The sequence below is a fragment of the Kryptolebias marmoratus genome, linkage group LG4, assembly GCF_001649575.2.
Source record: "Kryptolebias marmoratus isolate JLee-2015 linkage group LG4, ASM164957v2, whole genome shotgun sequence".
Classification (NCBI taxonomy): Eukaryota; Metazoa; Chordata; class Actinopteri; order Cyprinodontiformes; family Rivulidae; genus Kryptolebias; species Kryptolebias marmoratus.
In genome coordinates, this window is record NC_051433.1 from 5,284,820 (window position 1) to 5,306,821 (window position 22,002).

Below are 22,002 nucleotides of genomic sequence, written 5' to 3' on the forward strand. Positions count from 1 at the left end.
GTGTATTTATAGAAATCTATTTAAAGCCCAAAACTGCTCACATCATAGCAGTCAGGTAGGAGAAGCAAAGAAGCCATTAGCAAGAATACCCTCTAATTACAGTCTCCATTTCTAATATGCCTGTAACGAGGAGATGGGACCGACTATTATGACTCCTCTCTCCTCGTGCGTGGCTCATAGCTCTATGAAGACAGGGATTTCATATCACAGCAGTGAAAGGTCAGCTGGGATCAAAAGCATGAATAAACTCTTCTTCTGGTACTCCCACCAGGAGGAGCATGTCAGAGATTGTGTGCTTCTCTGCTCCCTCTGTGACGGGAGCAGGACCAGTGCAAGTCAGTCTGAGTGTGGACCGGGCCAACGCTTTGGGAAGTCTGGCCTTTGAGTACATAGAAGACCCCACGGTCCAACGCATCGAACCCCTCTGGAGCATTGCAAGGTAAGACTGTGTATACAAACACTTTCTGTGTCATGTTTGTAAACCTTTATATAGTTTTTCTGTTTTGTTATCTGGCAACCACTGTTGTGGCCAAAAAATAATTTCCAGGCACTGTTAGATGAAAACACTCAAACAGATTTATTTATATTTTGTGCACAAAATATAGAGAGCATTAAAGACAATTAAGAATTAACATCAGAGTCCCAGGTCCGAATGGGGAAGCTCCGAATCAAAGCTCTGGCCCCCGAACTCCACACAGGAGCTTTTATTAAAGATATTGAAATACTGGACCAGAAGGAGGAGTTAGGGAAAAGCAAGGCAGTCTGGTTCCCATGAGGATAAAAATCAACATCACTCCTGTAAACAAGTTCATTCTGTGAGAAGTCATAGCATAGTCAGGTGTTACCCTATAATAAACTCTGCCATTACACCACACAATTCACAAACATAAAAGTAGAGTTTTTTTAAATGATCTGACAGAAACAATTGCTTTCTGTTTTCAAAGTTGCAAGGATGAGTTTTGGATCATGTTATTAATGTAACAGGAAGTGATTTAAACTGCATCCTCTATATTAAAGATTTTGTCAACAGAATGACGAATTGACTAGTGATTACCTAGATTAGAATGTCTAATTTCTTACATTGTTTAACTTCATTACTGTAGGTTTATATTTGACAAATCCTCTTTAAGCAGACTTAATTTTATTCACTGTAAACCAAAACAAATTCTGCTTTCAAAATAAAGCTGACATGAACAACTGCACTCCTTTGTTTGGTAAAAGTCACTTTTGTTGAAGTAATATGTAAAGTGGTAAATTAAAATAGAATATAAACACTGATCATAATATCTGTATTTTATGCTATTACACTAAGGAGGTGTGCATGTGCTGTATTGAATAAAAAAATAACCCTTTTTGGTACAATGAAGACCAATATGTTCAGCCTTTTGTCTAGTATTTCTGTGATATAATTGAATTTATGCACTTCGAATAATAGCATCAATACTGTATTAATTCTGTAAATAAAAATGTTAAAGTTGACATTAAAGCATCTAGACTTCAATTTAAACAGAAGAAGAATCCCAAAACTTTACACCAAACTTTATTCAGTTTGTAGAAAAACACCTGCCAGGCCTAAAGTACATCAGATGATGAATGGATGCTGAAATTGGTAAAAGAAGAACAGATGTGGTTTATTTTTAGGAGAAAATTTGTAATAAATGTTTCTTAACGAAAATGCCAATTTGACTCAGTGCTTAGACTCCTTTGTGTTAGAAAATCCTTTAAGCTGACATATCCAGGCTGTGTGTGAAACAATGAAAAAATCAAGATGTCAGATAAAAAACATTTGTTAAAATATCTAGATCATTTCATTTGCTAGTATGCCCATATTAACAAATAAAAATCTTTAAGACAGCAAGTGTTTTACCCTGCAAGACTGTCGATTGAGTTTCAGCGGTGTAGCTAATAAAAATATAACAGTAAAAAACAAACTAATCTGCTGAGGAAACGTTTCTACCTGACTTACGGAGTGCTTTACCTGCACGCCACCAAATAAAAGATGGCACTTAATTTAGGTTTGGGTGGGATTAGCCAACACTATGTCTCTGCAGATTAGACTTCAGAGAGACACGCTGGCCCTCAGCCTAGTGACAGGAGGAGCTTTGTGGAGCTGCAATCAAGAGCCCTCATCATAAATGTGCATTCCCACTATGAGGCCCTACAAGCTTAGGTAGCCTTTGAAGTGCAAGAAGAGAAGGATTGGCACTGTCAGTTCAACTAGACCGGACAGGTTTTTTTTTTTTTCAAGTTTTATTTCTGCATTTTCCTCTCTCTTCTCCAGAGCTATACATTCTCTAAATTTGCAACGCAGCACAGGTTATGAAAAGATTAGAGAGTGTTGTTTATTCTGAACACATCTAGCACAGATATGTAAACAAGCAGCACCTGTATTCATGCGTTGCCAGTCTCACAGTCATGGATGAATATAAAATAGCAGCCAGCTGGTTTTCTGTTTGATCTGCCTCTTCTGCCCAATAACAAAAGGTGAGCTACCAGCTATACCGCCTCAAACATGCATTAATGCAAATTTTCTAGAAAATGCTGATGAAAAAAATTGGTCTCTCTGTGGTTGCCGCTCTAATTAAATCATGATGGAAAAAGCAGCTTGTATTCATGTTCGGCTACCTGGAGTGTGCGCATGTTTGAACAATAATTGATCTGAAATGGAGTGCTGTGCAAAAGTCTTCAGACATCTTTCATTTTGTTTATTTTTGCTTGTGATGAGCCAAGCTTACTTGTTTTGTTTTATTCAGGTTTTGAGGATGGGTTCAAGGTTTCTGAAAATGATTCATATAATCTTTAAACATTCATTGCTTAACACTGACCTATGAATCATTCAAGCATAAAAGCAAGCACAAAAGGCAACCTCTCAGCTCTTTCTCCCTGGTACAGTCCAACACAAAAGCAGGAAGTAATATGCAGGCAAATCATACATGGAACACCATGACCAAGTGGCTGGAATAGTGTACAGGAACATCTGTGCCATTTCCTACAGTCACAGTGAGAGACTTCGCCAAAGGTGGTGGAGAATGACAGGACTAAGATACTGTGGGACTTTCAGACAGGTGATGGTTAACTAACTGGACACTGTAGTGGACAACAAACCACCAAAGGCAGTGGTGATAAATGTAGCAATGCAAGCAGCTGTAACATCAGGAATGAGCACGAGAAGCTTGAGAAATACAAAGAGCTGAAAGGACTGGAGATGTGGAGAGTTAAGGCCTCAGTGGTACCAGTAGTCATTGAAGCACTGGGTGCTGTGGCCCCAAACTGGGAGAGTGGCTTTAGTAGATCCTAGGAACAACCTTGAGGATTTCATAAACTTGTATTTCTGCTCTATAAGTGATTTGTAAGGGCTGTTAGATGAGCAGAGTGTAGACTGTACAGTGTCCTCAAAATAAGGGACAATAAGATATAAAGGGCAGCAGAAGTAGTAGGCCAAAAAAGAAAACTTGTTCACAGCTGAACAGTATCTGGATTACTTGTCTTTATAAAACAGGAAAAATCCAGCAAAGATCTGGGCTATGCTTCATTCTTTAGTTGATCTATTCACTTCATGCCAAGTTTTCAGTTCACAGATCTTTGACAATCATCCTGCCAGTGCAAAAATATTACAATGTTTCTGTTGAAATGTATTTTTTTTGTATTCTTGCAGATGCATCTAAAGAAATGAAAACATTTTGTGCCTTTGAAACTGTTTGATCATCACAAAGCACCTAAAGTAACAATTCAAAACCTGCGGTTTTCTGTTATGTACGCACTGCTTCATCCCTGGTTTGGTGGTTTTTTTATGCTTGAAAGACTCAAAAGGTCTGTGTTATTTAGCTTAACAAAAAAATTAAAGGTACAAAGACTGGACTTAAATTGAGTGAAAAACCTGTGAATGTTCAAAGGAAAACTTTAAAAGACCTTCAGAAAGCCTGTGCAACTCTTGCACAAGAGCACTTAGAAGATGCAATAAATTCTGGTTTCTTTGAAGCTACTTGTGAAGAAAAAAGTGTTGGTTCAGGACTTTTGCACAGGATTGAATGTTTTTCTCTCCTTTGAACAGCGGGCACACCACTCTGACAGTGACTGGGACAAACCTGGATGTGGTTCAGGAACCTCGAGTCCGAGTCAAATACGCTGGCCATGAATCCGTCAACGTGAGTAAAACAAATGTGAAAATCCTGCAACCAAGCTTTTCTGATAAGATGGTCAAAATGCTCAATAATTCTGCTTTTATCTGTTGTTTAGGGTGCATATTAATCTAAAAGGCAAATAAAAATACGTGATTGGATCAACAAGGCCTAACATAGCAAAAAGAGATTAAAAATAGAATGTGTGTTGATCAGTTCGTGCCAAAATAATATTTTAAAAACTGCCATTGAAAAATAAAGTTTTGGGCAATGATTTATGGTGTTGAGACTGTCTGCCTGAGCTCCTCAAAGTGATTGATTGTACTAAAGGGCAGCAACCCTGATGGCAAAACTTCAGGCACCCTCTGCCCCAAGTTTTTAACCCATCTGGGTTTTGCCAGAGTAGCGTGCACTTCCTGAAGGCGAGCGATTTTATGTCAAACCTCAAAAATCAATACTGAAACAGGTAACAGATGAGTTCGCCAAAAGAAAAACAAAGACGGAATTAAACTCGAAGCACTCTGAGAGCACAAAGCCCCAGATTGTGATCCGGATCACCACCAAAATGTAATCAAGTGGTTTGCTTTGTGACAACCCCGACATTTCCGGAAAATTTCATCAAAATCTGTTCATTAGTTTTTAAGTAATCCTGCTATCAGACAGAGACCGATGGACGGACACTACTGAAAACACTATTGTTGTTTGTCAGCGCAAAGGAAAAACTTTTGGACCTTCCAGTGTAAAAGGTTCAATGGTTTTTTTTTGCTTGTTGATTTGTTTTTCTGTTTTTGCTTTGTGTTTGAGATATGCCATGGGTCAATTAAATATTGTTATTGATGCCATATCAAAATCTGAGCCAGTCAAATAAAACTGCATGACCTCCAGTGTCACCAGCATCGCTGAGATCAAAAAGGATTAATCCTGAACTTCTAACTAAATGAGGGGCAAACAAACAGCGGCGGGGGACTTTAATGAGGGCATTTATTAATTGAATATTTTCTGAAAACAACTTTGATTGCTTAAAAATATTTAGAGTAAAAAAAGCCTTTAATAGAGATTGGTAGAGCTCCTCCAATAAAGCCTAAGATTTGTCTGAGGCTGGCTAAAAATGTCGGTAAGATTTTAAACAGCTCTATTTTTAGAAGGACTTTATGATCTACAGAAAAACACAACAAAACAAACAAAAAGTCTATTTTAATGAGTAAATAATTGAAATAGTTTGAAACTGCGTGAACAGATAGATAACTTTATTAACCCGAGAGGGACTTTTTGTTGTATGCCCTCAAAGAAAAAAAAGATAATAATGAAACAAGTAAACCAGAAAACTTGTGTATTATAATGTGCATACACAGTTTTTCATATTTCTGCCACTGGCTCAGGTTTTATGTTCTGAATGACACCTGATTCGATTCCTCTCCAGGTGTGCAAAGTTTTGAACACAACCACCATCAGCTGCTTCGCCCCCTCCCTGAAGGCCGAGTACACCACAGACCAGGAGACGATAAAACACGTGGACGAGTTTGGCTTCGTCTTCAACAACGTTCAGGCTCTGCTGACGTACAACAACACGGGCTTCGTCTACTACCCCAACCCGTACCTGGAGCCCCTCAGCCTCTCAGGTGTTCTGGAGCAGAAACCTGGAGCTCCCATCATTCTCAAAGTAAGTCAGAGGAGACCCCGCCTCAAAGATTCAGATCAGAAATGATGCAAATAATTAAAAGTAAAATAAACAAAACTGCTGAATCTTTTTATGTTCAGTGAAAAAATAAAAACAAATCTAATGTGATTAAATGCTTCCAATCAGAAAAAAAGACACCATTTCTACTTGACTTAGTGAAAGGATTTTCCACTTGATGTGCTCTCTTTACATCATGTGTCACTGAAAGGAACTTCACTCTTTAGCTCGGTTTCGTCATGGTGAAACAGCATGAAATTCTGGTCTGAGCCTTAAAGGAATCATGAAAATTATTTAGAAGCTTCCCTGCATATTGTAACTATGTATAACGCAGCAACAGATCAGGCTGCCACATTTCTCTATAAAGATATTTCATTAATACATCATGATTTAAATGTGATAATTTAGTGAAAGTCTAAAATAAATGACATAAAACCTCAGAAATACTGCATGTCTAAATATTTTTTCTGTTAAAAGGCTTCCATTTCACCAATAGGGTTTCTTAAAATGTAAAACATTTGCTACATTTTTCTTGCTTCCTTCACTGTGTTGCAGGGTCGTAACTTGGTGCCGTCTGCATCTGGGGGAGCGAGGCTCAATTACACGGTGCTGATCGGAGATACGCCCTGTTCTCTTACTGTGTCTGATACTCAGTTACTCTGCGAGCCCCCAAACCTCACTGGGCAACACAAAGTCCTGGTAAGTCCTAACATCATGCTTAAATGTCCGTTTTTCAGTCTTTTTGTCTGCATAAATGTGGGTCACCCTGTGTAGGTCAGCATCTGTCTTTACGTCACTCTGTTTTTGGGTCACTGACAGGCTTTCAGCTAGTCGCTGGCTTTCTGTCATTGTCTGTCACTCATGGTCTGGTAGGTTCCCCATTACAGAAAATTGTCCTCCAGAATATTGACAGGCAGTCCAGCAAACAATGACAAAAAGCTAGAGGAAAGCCATCCTGAGAAATTTTGACAACTTCAAAATATTTATCCTCAGCGGCCATGTTTTTATTGAATAACCACACATTTACTTAGGAGTTTTGTTTTATTTATTGTGTAGGCTAATTCAGTGTTCCCACTATTGTTTTCCTGGTTATTTTCCTTTGTGTTTTATACAACTAGTTACAACTGCATACTTTGTGCTATTTTGGCCATTCATATATCAAAACGCTCAGCTCATATAGAGGATGGCTGTTATGAATTTTGTTTCTCGTAACTTTTATAGTTTTCATAATATTTACTTTTATTTTCAAATATATCCCCCACTGAAATACTTTGAGATCTCTTCAATTTCCTCTAAAACATTGTTCACTTTTAAATTTGCGTCAACATTCTGGCTCTATTTTTGTCTCCTTAGGGTGCTTTTAGCTACTGGTCAACTACTTTTAGCTTTTAGCTACCATTTAACTAATTATGGCTTTTAGCTGACATTTTGCAGCTTTTAGTTTTCCGCTTCTGTTCTGCTACTTTTAGCTAACCTTTTGCTAGTACCTTTAGCTAGTGTTATTTGAAGGGTTTTTTTGTTGTTTATTTGCATGGGCCTTTTTTCTCCTGATCTAGGTCCAAGTAGGAGGACTTCACATCTCTCCAGGAGAAGTTCACATCCGATCAGACAGCCTGCTCACCCTGCCTGCCATCTTCAGCATCACAGCTGGAGGAGGGCTGCTCCTCATCATCGTCATCATCGTCCTACTGGCCTACAGACGCAAGTCTCATGAGAACGACCTCACTCTGAAGCGCCTGCAGATGCAGATGGACAATCTGGAGTCCAGAGTGGCTCTTGAGTGTAAAGAAGGTAAATAAGATCAGAAACAGGAAAACATTTAAACCTATTTTTTAATCCCACATTCATCTAGTAAGAGCTGATGTGACAGTGAAGATAGGGTTTACTTTTTTTTTTCATTTTGCTCACAACTTACTTTAAATTGTGTTGAATAATAGACTAACCTTACTGTAGTAAATTATTAAATTACCATTCTTTCCTCACTTGCTTAGGAGGTAATGAGGTGAGGATTGCATATTTGGTTGCATTTTACAATTTAAGTCACTACACCATACACCCTGTAGCTTTAAAGGGAAGCTTTAACAGATGCACTGACCAATAATTCTTATTTATCATAATGCAATCCTTATAGTGTTTCTATATAAAACACGTGAAAGCTTGACATCATATTTGGCAGAATATTTAACACGCCTCTGTCTTGCGAAGCCTTTGCAGAACTACAGACAGACATCAATGAGTTAACCAGTGACCTGGACAGAGCTGGCATTCCCTTCTTGGACTACCGCACTTACGCCATGAGGGTTCTCTTTCCCGGCATCGATGATCATCCTGTGCTGAGAGAGCTGGAGGTGAGGAGTCTTTGAAGCACTGCTGCAGCACTCAAATGCAGTTTCAAGAGCTTGACCTTGAGTCTCCAACACATGCTAAACTAAACCAATATTGGCTTTTTGGCAGGACTGCTGTCGAACAGAGCAGTGAGAGTTAATTAGTGTGTGTGGTATCAGGTTAGTTTGCTTCAAGGTTTCTCCACCAGCTGAGGAATGAGCTGGATCATGTTCGAACTTTCTTAGTCATGCATATGTGTTGAAAGAGGTTTGTTTTCTTCCAGTGCATATTGACAGGTTGTTTTCATTATTGTCATAATAACAGGGCATTAATTTTAAAGCACTCTTTACTTAACTTTGAATAAAACATGTCATTTTTTGTGAGAAAAACTTGCATAAGATTAAAATTGGTCAGTGTTGCAAAATATAGTTGGTTTTATCAGCCATTATTATGCTTTCAGTGACAGGCATTTTAAAAAAGGCATTGAATGGACCCTATTTTTATGAAAATAAAGGCCCCTCAGAGGAGAATTGACAAATATGTTTTGTTTTTTTTTGTTTTTTTTTTAAATACTCATCTTTTCATGACAAGATTTCGTGAGTCAGGACCTGTCCAGCCTTAGCTCATAACGCAAAGCCTGTGGCCACTTGAATTGTTTTGGTTTGCTGTATTTGAAGTGGTGTATGAGAGTTTTTGTGTATATTCCACTTGATTTTCATCTGTTATGACTCATCCTTCAGCAAGCACTACCTAATGAGCGTGTGCATCTTTGTGTGTGTGCAAAAACCCATGATGCGTGTAGGTGCCGGGAAGTGGACAGGCGAATGTGGAGAAAGCCTTGAAGCAGTTTGCTCAGCTGGTGAATAATAAGGTTTTCCTGTTGACATTCATTCGGACGCTGGAGATGCAGCGCTCCTTCTCCATGCGTGACCGCGGCTATGTCGCTTCGCTCATCATGACGGCTCTGCAAGGACGGCTGGAGTACGCCACAGACATCCTCAAACACCTGCTCTCAGACCTCATAGAACGCAACCTGGAGAGCAAGAACCACCCAAAACTACTCCTCCGGAGGTACAGTTTTCTGTCCAGAAATTTGAGATTTTGTTAAGCTTTGAATGCACAGTGCTTTGCAAAAAAATATTAATCCCATTAAGTATTATTTCTGTCTATCCACACAAGTCAGAGACAAAGTTTTGAAGAAGTACAAATCATTGGTTTATAAAAAATTAAATATTCCAGAACTCTGAACAGCTCACGGAGATCCAAGAAATCTTATAATTAAGAAATAGAAAGATGATGCCAACCACAGCAAACCTGCTAAGAGAGAGCCCTTCACCAAACCTTATGGACTGGGTAAGGAGGCCATCGATAACCCTGATAGAGCTGAGTAGCTCTTTTGTAGAGATCTGAGTAAAACAAACAAAAAACTCAAACCTTTAGGCCATTAAGGACACCATGATTAGGGCAAATCTACCACCTCTCATCATACTGAGAACACCATTCCTACAGTAAAGCATGGTGGTGGCAGCATCATGCTATGAAGATGTTTTTCATCAGCAGGGACTGGGAAACTGCTCAAAGTAGCAAAATACAGAGAAATTCTAAAGTGGAACTTTCAGAGACTTGAATCTAGGACGGAGGTCCACGTCTCAACAGAACAATGAGCCGAAACACAGCACTGAAGCAACACGTCACTGGTTTAAAGAGAGTTAAATGTCCGGGAATGGCCCAGTCAAAGCCCAGACCTCAGTCCACCTGAGAATCTCTGGTTTAATTTGAAGATTGGACACAAGCAGCACCCTTCCAAGCTGAAGGAGCTGCAGCAGATGGTCACAAAGAACAGACAAAGATTCCAGTCGGTAGATGGACCAAGACATGAAGATGAACCTGAAGATAATTACTTATAAACAAATTAAAAATCCATTTAACTTCATGTTGTAAGGCAACAAAATAAACAGAATACAAAGTGGGATGAATACTTTTGCAAGGTGCTGTGTTTAAAATAAGGAATCAATGTTATGTAGTCAGCAAATGGTCTCATTTCAGCTGCATTTGCAAAAATCCATGTGTAAATTTCAAACATTGTGCTGTTTTGCAGTAAAATACACGTATTTTCCACCGAGGAGAGGGAACTTAAAGTTGAGAAGTTCTCTGCCAGAAACCCAGGCAGTTCTGATCAGTGCTGCTTATCTTTTAGCATAGATAATTCCTCGGTGCATTGTTCTTTCCAGCCCAGTTACCACACTTCTAATGGCTGAGTAACTAGGGCAGTGGAGGAAAACCCACCTCTCTTCAGCTTTGTTTTGTGCAGCCGTGTGAAACACTGGTTACGAGTCTGAGGAACAGGGTGGGTGAGCAGACAGGTGAAAGACAGGAGTGTTAAAAGTGATAGAGAGTGGGAGGGACTGGCAGAGGAAGAGAACCTAATGGGGAAGAGTGAGTGCAGCAGCAGCAGAGTTGTTGTCAGTCTGACTTATCTCCTGTGAGCCCCTCATGAAACATTCAGCTGTAGCTCACGTTACTGTTCCCGTCACCTCTCCTTCTCTCGCCTCTTTCCACCTCTAGTTATCTAGCGATTGTTTTTCTTGTGCTGAGACCAGCCGGCTGAATGTTTCATAAGATTTTTGGAGCAGAAAAGTACTCTCCTCTCAATTTGAAGCACGCTCATTATATATATATATATATATAAGGATGACTCACATTGGAGCCGGTACAAGCAGTTGTTAGCCCAAACCTGCTTCTTCTACTCAAAAGTTTAACAGGATCCCATCGACAGTCAAATCAGTACAAGTTAAGATAGATATACAGGTAAAGACTGAAAAATAGTACAAGAAAGATACCAGGTTAGGGAAGCTTCAGATCAGCTTTAAAAAAAAATTCTGGTTTGTTTTTACAATAAATTCAGATAAAATACACATAATAAATCCTAAAGTCCTGCTTTTCTGACTCATCCAAAGCTGCTACGCAAACACATTACAAAAACACAGAGTGAGACTTGAAGTGGCCCTATAATCTGCACAATTATGTCATGACCCAAATATGTTGTACTCTAGCAGCACTCGTTATAGTGAAGTGTGTATCCTCTGAGGCCAAGTGGCTGAGCGAGAATCTTATGAGCTATTCAGGCTATGTCTTTTGGTTTCAACACCGTTAGGCTCTTATACATCTAAAATTTTAAAAAAGTAATCAGAGCACTCTGGGTCTCTGTGGGATGTCTTTTGATAACAAATGAGCATGCCTCTTTCTTGTCTTGCAGAACAGAGTCGGTGGCAGAGAAGATGCTGACAAATTGGTTTGCATTTTTGCTCCACAAATTTCTTAAGGTAAAATGAAGCTTTTTTTCCTGCTCTTCTACTACAGGTGTCAGAGTGATGCACAAAGGCTCTACTTCTTAAAATGATTTGCATTGATTTTTAAATAGACTGCTGGGTATTCTTGTGTTGTATTGGTAATTTAAAAGGCCTAATATTGACGTGTTTTATGCACACCTTACAAGGTTTATACTGCATTTCCTGTAATGCTGAACATTTCTCCAGTTTTGTGAGAAAATAGATTTTATTTCATAAGGCAAGCCCCAGTTACTAAGACCTTTTTTCTTCCCATTTATTTTCTGTGTCCTGCTCTTTTTTCTTCCACCTATCCATTTAATCCTTGGGTTTCCATCCAAACCTAAGGAGTGTGCTGGGGAGCCTCTCTTCATGCTGTTCTGTGCCATCAAACAGCAAATGGAAAAAGGACCCATAGACTCCATCACAGGAGAGGCTCGCTATTCCCTCAGTGAAGACAAACTCATCCGCCAGCAGATTGAATACAAAACACTGGTGAGTCACAAAGACATTCTTAAAGGAAAAAAATCCAAAATTTTGTCTGGATCAATTTTTGCACTCTTGGCAAAAAGCCCTCACAGATTCACAGACTGCCAGGCTAAGGCTATACAGCCAAGAAAAAAAGCTGGGACGATGTGTAAAATTACAAAAAAATTGCAATCATTTGCAAATCTTCTGCATCTATATCTCATTCAAAGTGAAACACAGAAAACATCAAATGTTAAAACCAAGGAATTATCATTTTTTTTAAAAGTCATTTTTAATTTGATGTCAGCAACACCCAAAAATATATTATGATTGCTTTCAAATAAAGACTTTTACATAAATAGATTTTAATCTTTTAAAAGATTTAAAAACTACATTTCTTCAAAACTAATTGTCAAAAAGATCCAATGTTGCTATCTTTGATTCCGTCACTTACTTTGGTTTAAATGCCTAATTTGCAAAAACATCAGTGTGTTTGCAGGATCAATTAAAGACTCAAACTATAATTGTCTTTACATGTTCTAATTCCCACTGTTGGTTTGCAGAGTGAGTAAACTACTAAGTGTCTTTCCTACTTAAACTGAGATTACATCGTATAACAAAAATGTGTTCGTCTTAATAACCTCAAATCACACTGACAGGGCAAATATTTCTGCAACTCAGATGCTGTTTTCAGTGCAGAAACAGCTCTAAAGGAAAAACAACATAACAGTGCTGGACATCATTATGCAGCTGGAACAGCCTCAACACATCTTAAAGCTCCAGGTGATCTGAAACTCCAATCTTCCAAAACATATTCCCTCATTTGGTGTGAAGAGGACTTTTGTCCAGAACATCCATTGGTGTTTTTTCAAATTAAGAGTTTCTTACTGTGATACGATAAAACATATGACACAATATGATCCAACAAAATGATAAGACATGAAACAGGATGGCATGGTAAGACAGGCTTTGATGCAGTAAGATGTGAAATTGTGTGTTACAATATGATGTGATTCACATCATTTTCATACTAGTAAACCACTGAGTACTCAGAATGAAGGTATTGTTATCAAACTACTTTCAGCTGCAAGAACCTTTATTGGAGTTAAAGGTTACAACTCACAACATTATGTTGATTTGCTGTGATTATGCCCTCTAAGAGGAAAACTAGATCCAACCATGCCAGAAAAATACCCCTAAAAGTAAATCAAAGCCACTTACTATCCTGTATTGGCTCAACATTCACGGTTCTTTTTTCACTCATCAGTAAGTTATCATTCATCAAGTCTGGCTACTCATAAGAAAGGGAGAAAAATTAAAAAGACAGTTTTATGTATGCAAACTGTTAAATATAATTAAGGACCTAGAGTCTGCCAAATTGCTAATTTTGTGTATGCTAATCAGCGCAGTAAAGTGGCAGGGCCAACTGCATGTCTTTGTCTTTTATATTTCTATTAAAACTGTGCTGGCTGGGTTCCTCGAGCAGCCCGTCAGAATAAGTTTCCCCCTCTGACTTTAGCTGCAGAGCAGAGCCAGTCAGCGACGAGATGACACCTCTCTGATCGCCATGTCGGAGAGTGTGAGAGGCACTGTCTCATTACTTGTTTAATGCTCCTGCCAGAGCTGCACAGCCACATCCTGGAGGTGTGAAATTACATTTCAAGCCAAGATGCTCTCCACCAGGACAGTTTGGTGAGGAGCAGGTAATGAAAGGCCCCCCCAAGCAACACCTCTTTCTCTTTCTTCCACTGCCATCTTCTCTCTGTTCTGGATCTCCAGACGCTGAGCTGCGTGAACCCCGACAATGAGAACAGCCCAGAAATCCCTGTCAAAGTGCTCAACTGTGACACCATTACCCAGGTGAAGGAGAAGATCCTGGATGCCGTGTACAAAAACATGCCATGCTCACAGCGACCACGAGCCACAGACATGGACCTCGGTAAGCATCTGAAAGACTTTTTAAACTAAAGACCAAACGTCTCATGAAGAAATGCTCATCACCTCCCACCTTTCATGTCAGAGGTTTAATCTGAGATCATGAGATATTTTGCTAACAGACAGTAGAATCCAACAGCTATTGCTAAAGTTTTAAGCAAAGATCTCGTGCAACGAGGAGCACCTGAAGTGTGCACTGCATGACTCTCAGCCACAAACACACCAGATTATAGCACAATATTAATAACTGAATCGTAGCCATTTTTATGATTTTCCTGAACGTTTCAAGGAAATTCATCCCGTCATTCATGAGATATTTTGCTAACAGTCAGATGGAGGTAAGCCCAAATAGTTCATGGCAAAATATTAAACAAAGACCTTGTAAAATCTGTTAACGCTCGTGTGTTAGAGATCAGCATCAGCTACTATCAGGCCAAATTTTACTCCAATATCTGTAAAACTGACGGAGTTAGAGCCATTTTTATAGTTGTTAAAGTCAGTTGGCTGTGGCAGCTATCTTGGATTAAGTTCACTGCAGAAGTGAATTAGTTGTAAAAGTACTTCCAATGATTACTTTCTGCGAGTTTCATTAAAATTTGTTCAGTTGGTTTACAAAATATTTTTGTAACACACGAAACGGGCAAAAACATCTTCGGCTGCCTTCACCTTTTGGTGTCGGGCAATAATAACAGAAACGGTGTCTCAATTTCTACTTTGGGAAAAAAATAAAATGATGAATGAAAATCATTTATGGCACGACCCGGTTAAATAATGACAAGTGGGAGAAAGTTTCCTCACAGGGGCCATGTTAATACAAATAACTCAGGATGTCTGACATCAACAAAGGGTCTGTTTCTGTCTCCCTCCCCTCTACCTGTTTGCAGCTGGATTCACAGTAACACCCCAGCTTTAAGTGACATTAAACCTTTCTGACAGAACACCTCCTCTCAGGCTTACACCCACCACATGTCAGTGAATACTGAATGATGCGGCACAAATTCAGGTGGCGTGCACCTTCAGAGGGAGGAAATAAGACACTGTGATGGTTGTGGCTGATAGTGCTTTGGGCTTGTACTTTTACACCTTAAGGGTCTTTTTACAGGATAGGCATTTGGTGAGGATGTGTTCTGTTCCTTTGGATAGCTTTAGGCAATATAACTGTGTCATTTTTATTTGCTTCACAGAGTAGCAATCTGTAATTGTCAAGGACAAGAAGCAGTCTTGGTGACATTTTGGCTGCTTCGCTTGACAACTTGCTGCTTTTTAGAGAATAAACATAATACACAAGGGTAACATAACCTCCAGTGTAGCGCAAACAAACAAACCATTTCAGATATGAGAAAATATGTGTCAGGCACGTGGGATATAAACATTACACACCTAAAAGTATCACCAATTCACAAGTGACTGTTTTTTTTCCCCCCACAGAGTGGCGGCAAGGCCGAACAGCTCGAGTGGTCCTGCAGGACGAGGACATCACGACAAAGATAGAAGGCGACTGGAAGAGACTCAACACACTCATGCACTACCAGGTGACTAAATAAAGCTGCAACAAGAGTAATTGTGTGAACGCTGATCAGGCACTCACACAGTAGTGATCCGGTTTCTCTTTATTCTTTTTTTTCCTGTAGCTTTTCAAACATGTAACTACATCTGCATACCTTGTTCTATGCTGTCAAAATGTTCAGCTCATTCAGGACATGCTGGCTTTGACTTTTAGTTTTTGTAACTTTTATACTTTTTAAAATATTTAACATTATTTACCAAAAAAAAAAAAAAAAAACCCAATAACATAGAAATACACAGATTCCTTCAAAACCATTCTCTGACGTCTGCTTCAGCATTCTTATTTGTTTCTTTGTTTTTAACCAGCACTTGCCACTTTTAGCTTTTGGCTGGCATTTAGCTATGTATAGCTTTTGCAACTCTTACCTTTTAGCTAGTGTTTTGGTTCATTGAGCTTTAACAACTCAGTTTCAGCTTCTTCAGAAATTTTCTTCTGATTCATTCAGCTCGCAGCATTTACTTACGGTCATTATGAGTACATTTTGTAGATTATTCTTCTAATGAATGATTCAGTTCATAAATCATTGTCAGAACAGGGAAAGACGCCCATCAAACATACCAATAAACTCAAGTGAAATTGCTTGTTTGCACCAATTAATTAATCTTAAAGCAATTTGCTTTGCTGACTGCACCAGAATAATAAATACCATCTTAAATTTAGATGAAAAGCACAGAGCTGATGTCTGTTTGTCCCTCAGTCAGGGGAGCGTGAACTTTTATGCCCGTGTCTTTTTCAGCAAGTTTTTTTTTTTCCAGCCCTGAATTTCTGATACACAGGTCACTGACTTCAAATGTAACCTCCTACTTCTTTGTCACTCAACTGTATCAACTTCATGCCTCCTCAGACAGCTGACATTTCAGCAAATGCTTTGTTGAAATACTGAAAGAAAAAATATGTTCAGCATTTTCTGCACCAAAACTGTTTTGATACGATGATGCACTCCATCTTATTTCCAAATGAGACAAACAAGTTTTCTTTTTTATTTTTAATCCATATAGGAGGTGTAGATGTGTTTGTTCTGTAGTTAAAATGGATTTGGTATTAGATAATATTGTGACAGATGACAACCAGTAGCGTGAATTTTGTCTTGTATTTTGGATGACTGGTCCTCGCCTGACAAACACACACATGTGTACAACATTCCACACTCACACAGTTAACACACAGTTTTTTGCAGGATCTCTTTCTCAAGTTTAACAAATTAGGTTAGCATCTCAGAAAAAAAATGTTTTTATTAGACCAACTCATGTTTTAAGTTGTTTTTTTAACTCAGTTTACTAAAATACAAAATAATCTCTTCTTCATCTACATCAGTTAATTTTATCTTCTAATACTATAGTTTGCATTGAATGTTTAATACTTAACTTTATAATTAGTGTTTGGACTCTGCTGATGTTTTAATGGAGTATTTCTATTAAAATTAAGGTGGTGGGTTTGACACACAACTCCACTGGATATAAAGGTCAGCTCTTTATTAGCCCACACAGGAATATTACTAGCTTATAATTACATGTGTGAAAATCTGGTCCTTGGTTTTGTACTTCTTTGAATACTTTAAAATTCTGCTGTAATTGCTTTTCAACAACAGCAAAAAAAAAATCTCAAGGTTGTCTTTTTGTCTCCCAGGTCTCTGACCGCTGTGTGGTGGCCCTGGTGCCCAAACAAATGTCCTCTTTCATCATCCCTTCTTCAGCCAGCTTCCCACGCAGCATCAGCAGATATGGTCAGTACTGTCAAAGTACAGCAAATACTTAAGATTTCTCATGTTGTAGCAGTTAGCATGTATCAGTATTTTTATAAAAACAATATAAAATTATCAATCTAAAAAGTAGGAGTTAAAGATGTTTTGTTGTGTTTCTGTTTTAGAGGAGACATGCAACTTTACCAACATTGGCTCTAACAAAAACGTACATCTCAGTTTGAGAATTCACTTAAAGTGTGAATCGAATCACAATCAGACACTGACTTTAATAAAACAACACACTTTGTCACAATCTAAGACGATAAAAGCTATAAAACAAAGCAATGAGTGACAGGAAGTGAGAACGGCAGCACAGCTAGAAAGCCTGTCTTTATTGATTGCATATGTCTGAAGCATTACTATGACAACCAATGAAGTAATGACTGCAGCTGATTATGCAGTCTAAACACACATCCCACCTGTTTCGCTGCACATCACAATGAAGACAGTCAACCTTATGTTCACATCTGAGAGTGAAAATTTGAAAATGTGACTTTCGCTTTGTTTGAGTTCTTCTTTGACACAATGTTCATAGAAATATGCATTTAAATTGCATCTGTAACAGTTGAAATTCTGTTTTTTTTGTCTTTTTATTCACGTATTTGACAACCAAGGTGTGGATGTCCCATTCCGCTCCACCCCCACCAGCCCTGACAGCCCCCACTCCCGCGTGCCCATGCTCACCCCTGACCTGGAGAGCGGTGTCAAAGTTTGGCATTTAGTCAAGAACCACGACCACGGGGACCAGAAGGAGGGCGAGCGTGGCAGCAAGATGGTGTCTGAGATCTACCTAACGAGGCTGCTGGCAACAAAGGTGCCACAGAAAATCTAATATCCTAGTGAGAATGAACCAATAGAGCCAAGTCTTACCAGAAAATGTTCTGTAGGTAATTGCATTTAGTCACAGCTCCAAAAAGTAGTAGGGTCATAATCCGTGATAAAAAAAAATTTAGTTTTGTAGTTTATTTTTTTACGTGGTGGTAATTGCAAACTATTTTATCACATCTGTACCTTACAGTCTATCTCAATTCTAATTTTCACCTTTTGCAAATGAGAGCAAATTAAAAGAAAAAGTTTAAGTTGCATCTTAAAGTCAGCTCTCTAGGATGGGAGTCAGTAGATTAATACCTCCTCCTCTTTGCAATGCAAGCATTTGTTACCAACCACTAATTCATTAATTAGCAAAACTTTAAATGATGCAGTTTTGTCAGACAGAGCGATAATGAACATTGGGACCATCAGGTACTGAGATGTTACACATTCATATCATGATATAACAAAATGAAAGCTGTTCATATAGCAAAAAGGGAAATAAAGAAAAGTGTACATATTTTGTTATGAAACAGCAACATTTTGTGATATGAACCAATAAATTACAGTACATGTTTTGTGTGAAGTAAAGCTGACTAAGAAAACTTGCTGGGAGTAAAGTTGTACTCAATGTACAGAAATTGATGGCATATAGTTCAATAAACTGAAGTGTATTTTATATATTTATTCGTCTTTCCATTCTTGTGCAGGTTTTTGCCTTTAGTCCTATAACTACTGAAAAATATGACAAAATAAATCCCACAAATTGGCACCAGAAGCACAAACACTGCACGTCTTTATTCTGTTTATATTGATTTCCTCTGCAGGGCACTCTGCAGAAGTTTGTGGATGACCTGTTTGAGACTCTGTTCAGCACCGTGTGCCGAGGCACAGCCTTGCCTCTCGCCATCAAATACATGTTTGATTTCCTGGATGAGCAGGCCGACAGGCACGGCATCCATGACATGGACGTTCGCCACACGTGGAAGAGCAACTGGTGAGACAGATTTCTGATGGTTCATTATACTAAGAAAACCTTTTCAATGTTTTGTTTTAATGTCTTTGCAAGAATTATAGATTCTCACAGCTCTGTTCATGATTTATTTAAACTACAGAACAGAACACTGAATATTTTCTCAACTCTGCACACATTTCATTTACAAATTAGTAATGTAATGTGTTATCAAGTGCAAACTCCTCAGCTGGCTTTAGGTTTTAAAATTTGGTTGAATAAACATCAGGTGACCAAAATTCAGTGCTAGAACAATATTGACAATAAAACTTAATATGCATTTTATTTTTTTTTAAGAAAATTAAACCTGTCATGTGATCAACTTAATTACTTTTCATCCTTGAACTCTCTCTCTCTCTCTCTCTCTCTCGTTGTTCGGTCCGGGTCTGGACCGGAGTCTGGACTGAGAATCGCTGCTCTGAAACTTTTTTACATCAGAAAAATAAGTCTTGTTTACGGTGTTTAAAAACTGAAACTTCACAGCTTATGTTTAAAACTAACAGCTGTCAAATTAGTTAAAGATGATAATGATGTTTTTAATAAATGCAATTTTCACATTTTACCCTATGCTCCTTTGTGTTGTACAGTTTCAGTATTTTTCTGCAGCTTTTTAAAGATGTCTAGAAACCATACAAAATTAACACGTTTCTAATCTACAGCTTGTTTTCATGTCTAAAGTCAAACAAAAGTCAACGAGAAATGAATGAAATACAAACCCAAAAGGAACATTTGGTACTTGCGAATTAATTGATTTTGTTTGCAGAAAGGAATGTTTCTCGCAGTTTTATTCTGCATTTCTTCTTCTATGTTTCAGCCTCCCACTGCGCTTCTGGGTAAACGTAATCAAGAATCCCCAGTTTGTGTTTGACATCCATAAAAGCAGCATCACAGATGCCTGTCTGTCTGTGGTGGCACAGACATTTATGGACTCCTGCTCAACATCTGAACACCGTCTGGGCAAAGACTCCCCTTCCACCAAACTGCTCTATGCCAAGGACATACCGCATTACAAAAGCTGGGTAGAAAGGTGTGTTTTTGTAGTTTCACTGTGTGAGCACAAAAGATAAACCCATAATATTAAAGCCTTTCTCACTAAATGAAGGTATTTCTTTACCTACATGGATTTGTATCTGGATATAAAGTATAAAAACTGATGCAGTTTTTTTATTTTTCCACCCAAACACCACTGATGTAGACGCCTTAATCACCAAGCGTTCTGCGACTTTTCACAACAATGAGCCGACTCAACTGAGGAGAAAAGCTTTGATGCGCATGACCTTGACACTGACAGAGCGAGTCTGTGTGTGTCTGTCTGCTCCCAGGTACTACGCTGACATCAACCGCCTCCCTGCCATCAGTGATCAGGATATGAATGCCTATCTGGCTGAACAGGCTCGCCTCCACTCCAGTGAATTCAACGTGCTCAGTGCTCTCCACGAGATCTATGCTTACATCAGCAAGTACAGCCAAGAGGTGAGGCTCAGCCAACACAACAAAACACAGAGCAGGGTTCTAGACATTTGTTTGCATAGTGAGATTACAGAGTTTGCATTTAAATATGCCATTTTGTTTTTATGATAACATAATTTTGTTTTGAGACTGTAAAGAGTTACCTTGCTGTAGTTCCCAACATTTTGTTTCTCTTGAAATTGTTGTTTTTGCTGATTAATGTGGTTTTATGATTTCATTTCCAGCCACAGAAGACACCAGATTTAGTTAAAAGCTGCAGCAGATGAAGCTGAATCATTTAGTGTCTAAAGAGCCAAATACATTTCACTCACACGTTGGTGGAAGCGAACAAGAAAGTGAAAATTGAACTTGCTCATTGTTCAATAAAAACAAGTTTATTACTACCTAAGGCTTTCTTTAGGGAAAAAAGCCTTTTAAAATATATGCACTTAAAAAAATATCCTATTAGGATGCGTCACTGTTTATTAAAACCTCAATTTCGCTGCCTCTGAAGCAGAACACACAAAAACCACTTGAAAGCTTCAACAATTCAGCTTTTATTACACATCATCTTTGCCCTCATGACATATAAAACAGACATGTTGTGTCAGGTTCTAATGATGCTGTGTGTCTGAAGGGCATGCATACATGTTGCATCTGCTTTTCATAGATTCAAGTAAATATCCTGCATTCACAGCAGGATTGTCTCGTCCTTTTCACCATTCAACATGTTCAGCCAGTCACCATAAAGCTCCTTTATTCTGTAATTCTCCATCATAAATGCACCTCATTTAGCCACAAAAAGGTGGTAGGCGTTAGGAGTTTGGGAATCTTTTTTGCTTCTAAACCACAGTCATCCTGATGATTATTGATTGGCCTGAAATGAATCTTGTAAGTTACTCAAAGACCAATGAAAAATTCTCCTGGAGATCAAAACTGTGTTGTCAGATTTCTTCTGATGTCAATCAAAAGTAAAAAGCTCAAAAAGGTAAAATCCTTTATTTGAATTGAAATGTCTGCATTTAATTCAAACAAATCAAATAAGCAATGAATAATTTGAACAAAGAATGAACTCTAGTTTTTAACTAGAGAAATGCTGAATGACTAAAGAAGCTGCAACTAAGCTGGTAAAGCTGAAAATAGCAGAACACTAGCTAAAAGAAGCCAAACACTAACTAAAAGCAGCAAAATGCAAACTAAAGACTGAAAGTTTTAAAAAACTATATTAAAGTATAAAAAGATATCTAAACATAAAAGTAGCAAAGCAGCAGCTAAATGCTAAAAGTAATAATAATAATCATACTAAAACAAAATTGAGCACGCCTGCTGAAGCAGATTTCAAAAGGAACAATGATTTTGAAGGAATTGAAAAGAACTCAATGTTTTTCAATGCAGAAATTTTTTTAAAATAGTTAAATCATTTGAAAAGTATAAGTTACAAAAACTAAAAGTCATAGCACCTATTTCCTGAATGGCGAAAATTATGCAGAAGTTATCAGATAAACAGGAAAACAGAAGCTAAAAGTAGCAAATTAGGACTTACTGGTAATATACCACTGCAGTTCATTTTAATTAA

General features: G+C 38.3%; 1 protein-coding gene across 3 annotated transcripts in view; it reads left to right on the forward strand.

Annotated features, from left to right (window-relative positions):
- LOC108231592 (plexin-A2) overlaps positions 1-22,002 on the forward strand; it is a 90,199-nt gene that overhangs the window by 65,903 nt on the left and 2,294 nt on the right. Inside the window, exons 16-31 of one of the 3 annotated variants that reach the window (XM_017408686.3) lie at positions 272-439; positions 4,052-4,145; positions 5,539-5,778; positions 6,349-6,492; positions 7,350-7,584; positions 7,999-8,141; positions 8,921-9,189; positions 11,375-11,441; positions 11,793-11,939; positions 13,692-13,851; positions 15,276-15,379; positions 17,041-17,137; positions 17,770-17,969; positions 18,793-18,962; positions 19,792-20,004; positions 20,300-20,450. In XM_017408686.3, coding sequence (XP_017264175.1) covers positions 272-439; positions 4,052-4,145; positions 5,539-5,778; positions 6,349-6,492; positions 7,350-7,584; positions 7,999-8,141; positions 8,921-9,189; positions 11,375-11,441; positions 11,793-11,939; positions 13,692-13,851; positions 15,276-15,379; positions 17,041-17,137; positions 17,770-17,969; positions 18,793-18,962; positions 19,792-20,004; positions 20,300-20,450 — 2,602 coding nt within the window. Of the gene's footprint in view, positions 1-271; positions 440-4,051; positions 4,146-5,538; positions 5,779-6,348; positions 6,493-7,349; positions 7,585-7,998; positions 8,142-8,920; positions 9,190-11,374; positions 11,442-11,792; positions 11,940-13,431; positions 13,616-13,691; positions 13,852-15,275; positions 15,380-17,040; positions 17,138-17,769; positions 17,970-18,792; positions 18,963-19,791; positions 20,005-20,299; positions 20,451-22,002 lie in introns of those variants that run through there. The other 2 variants (XM_037975062.1, XM_037975061.1) reach the window with 2 other exon arrangements.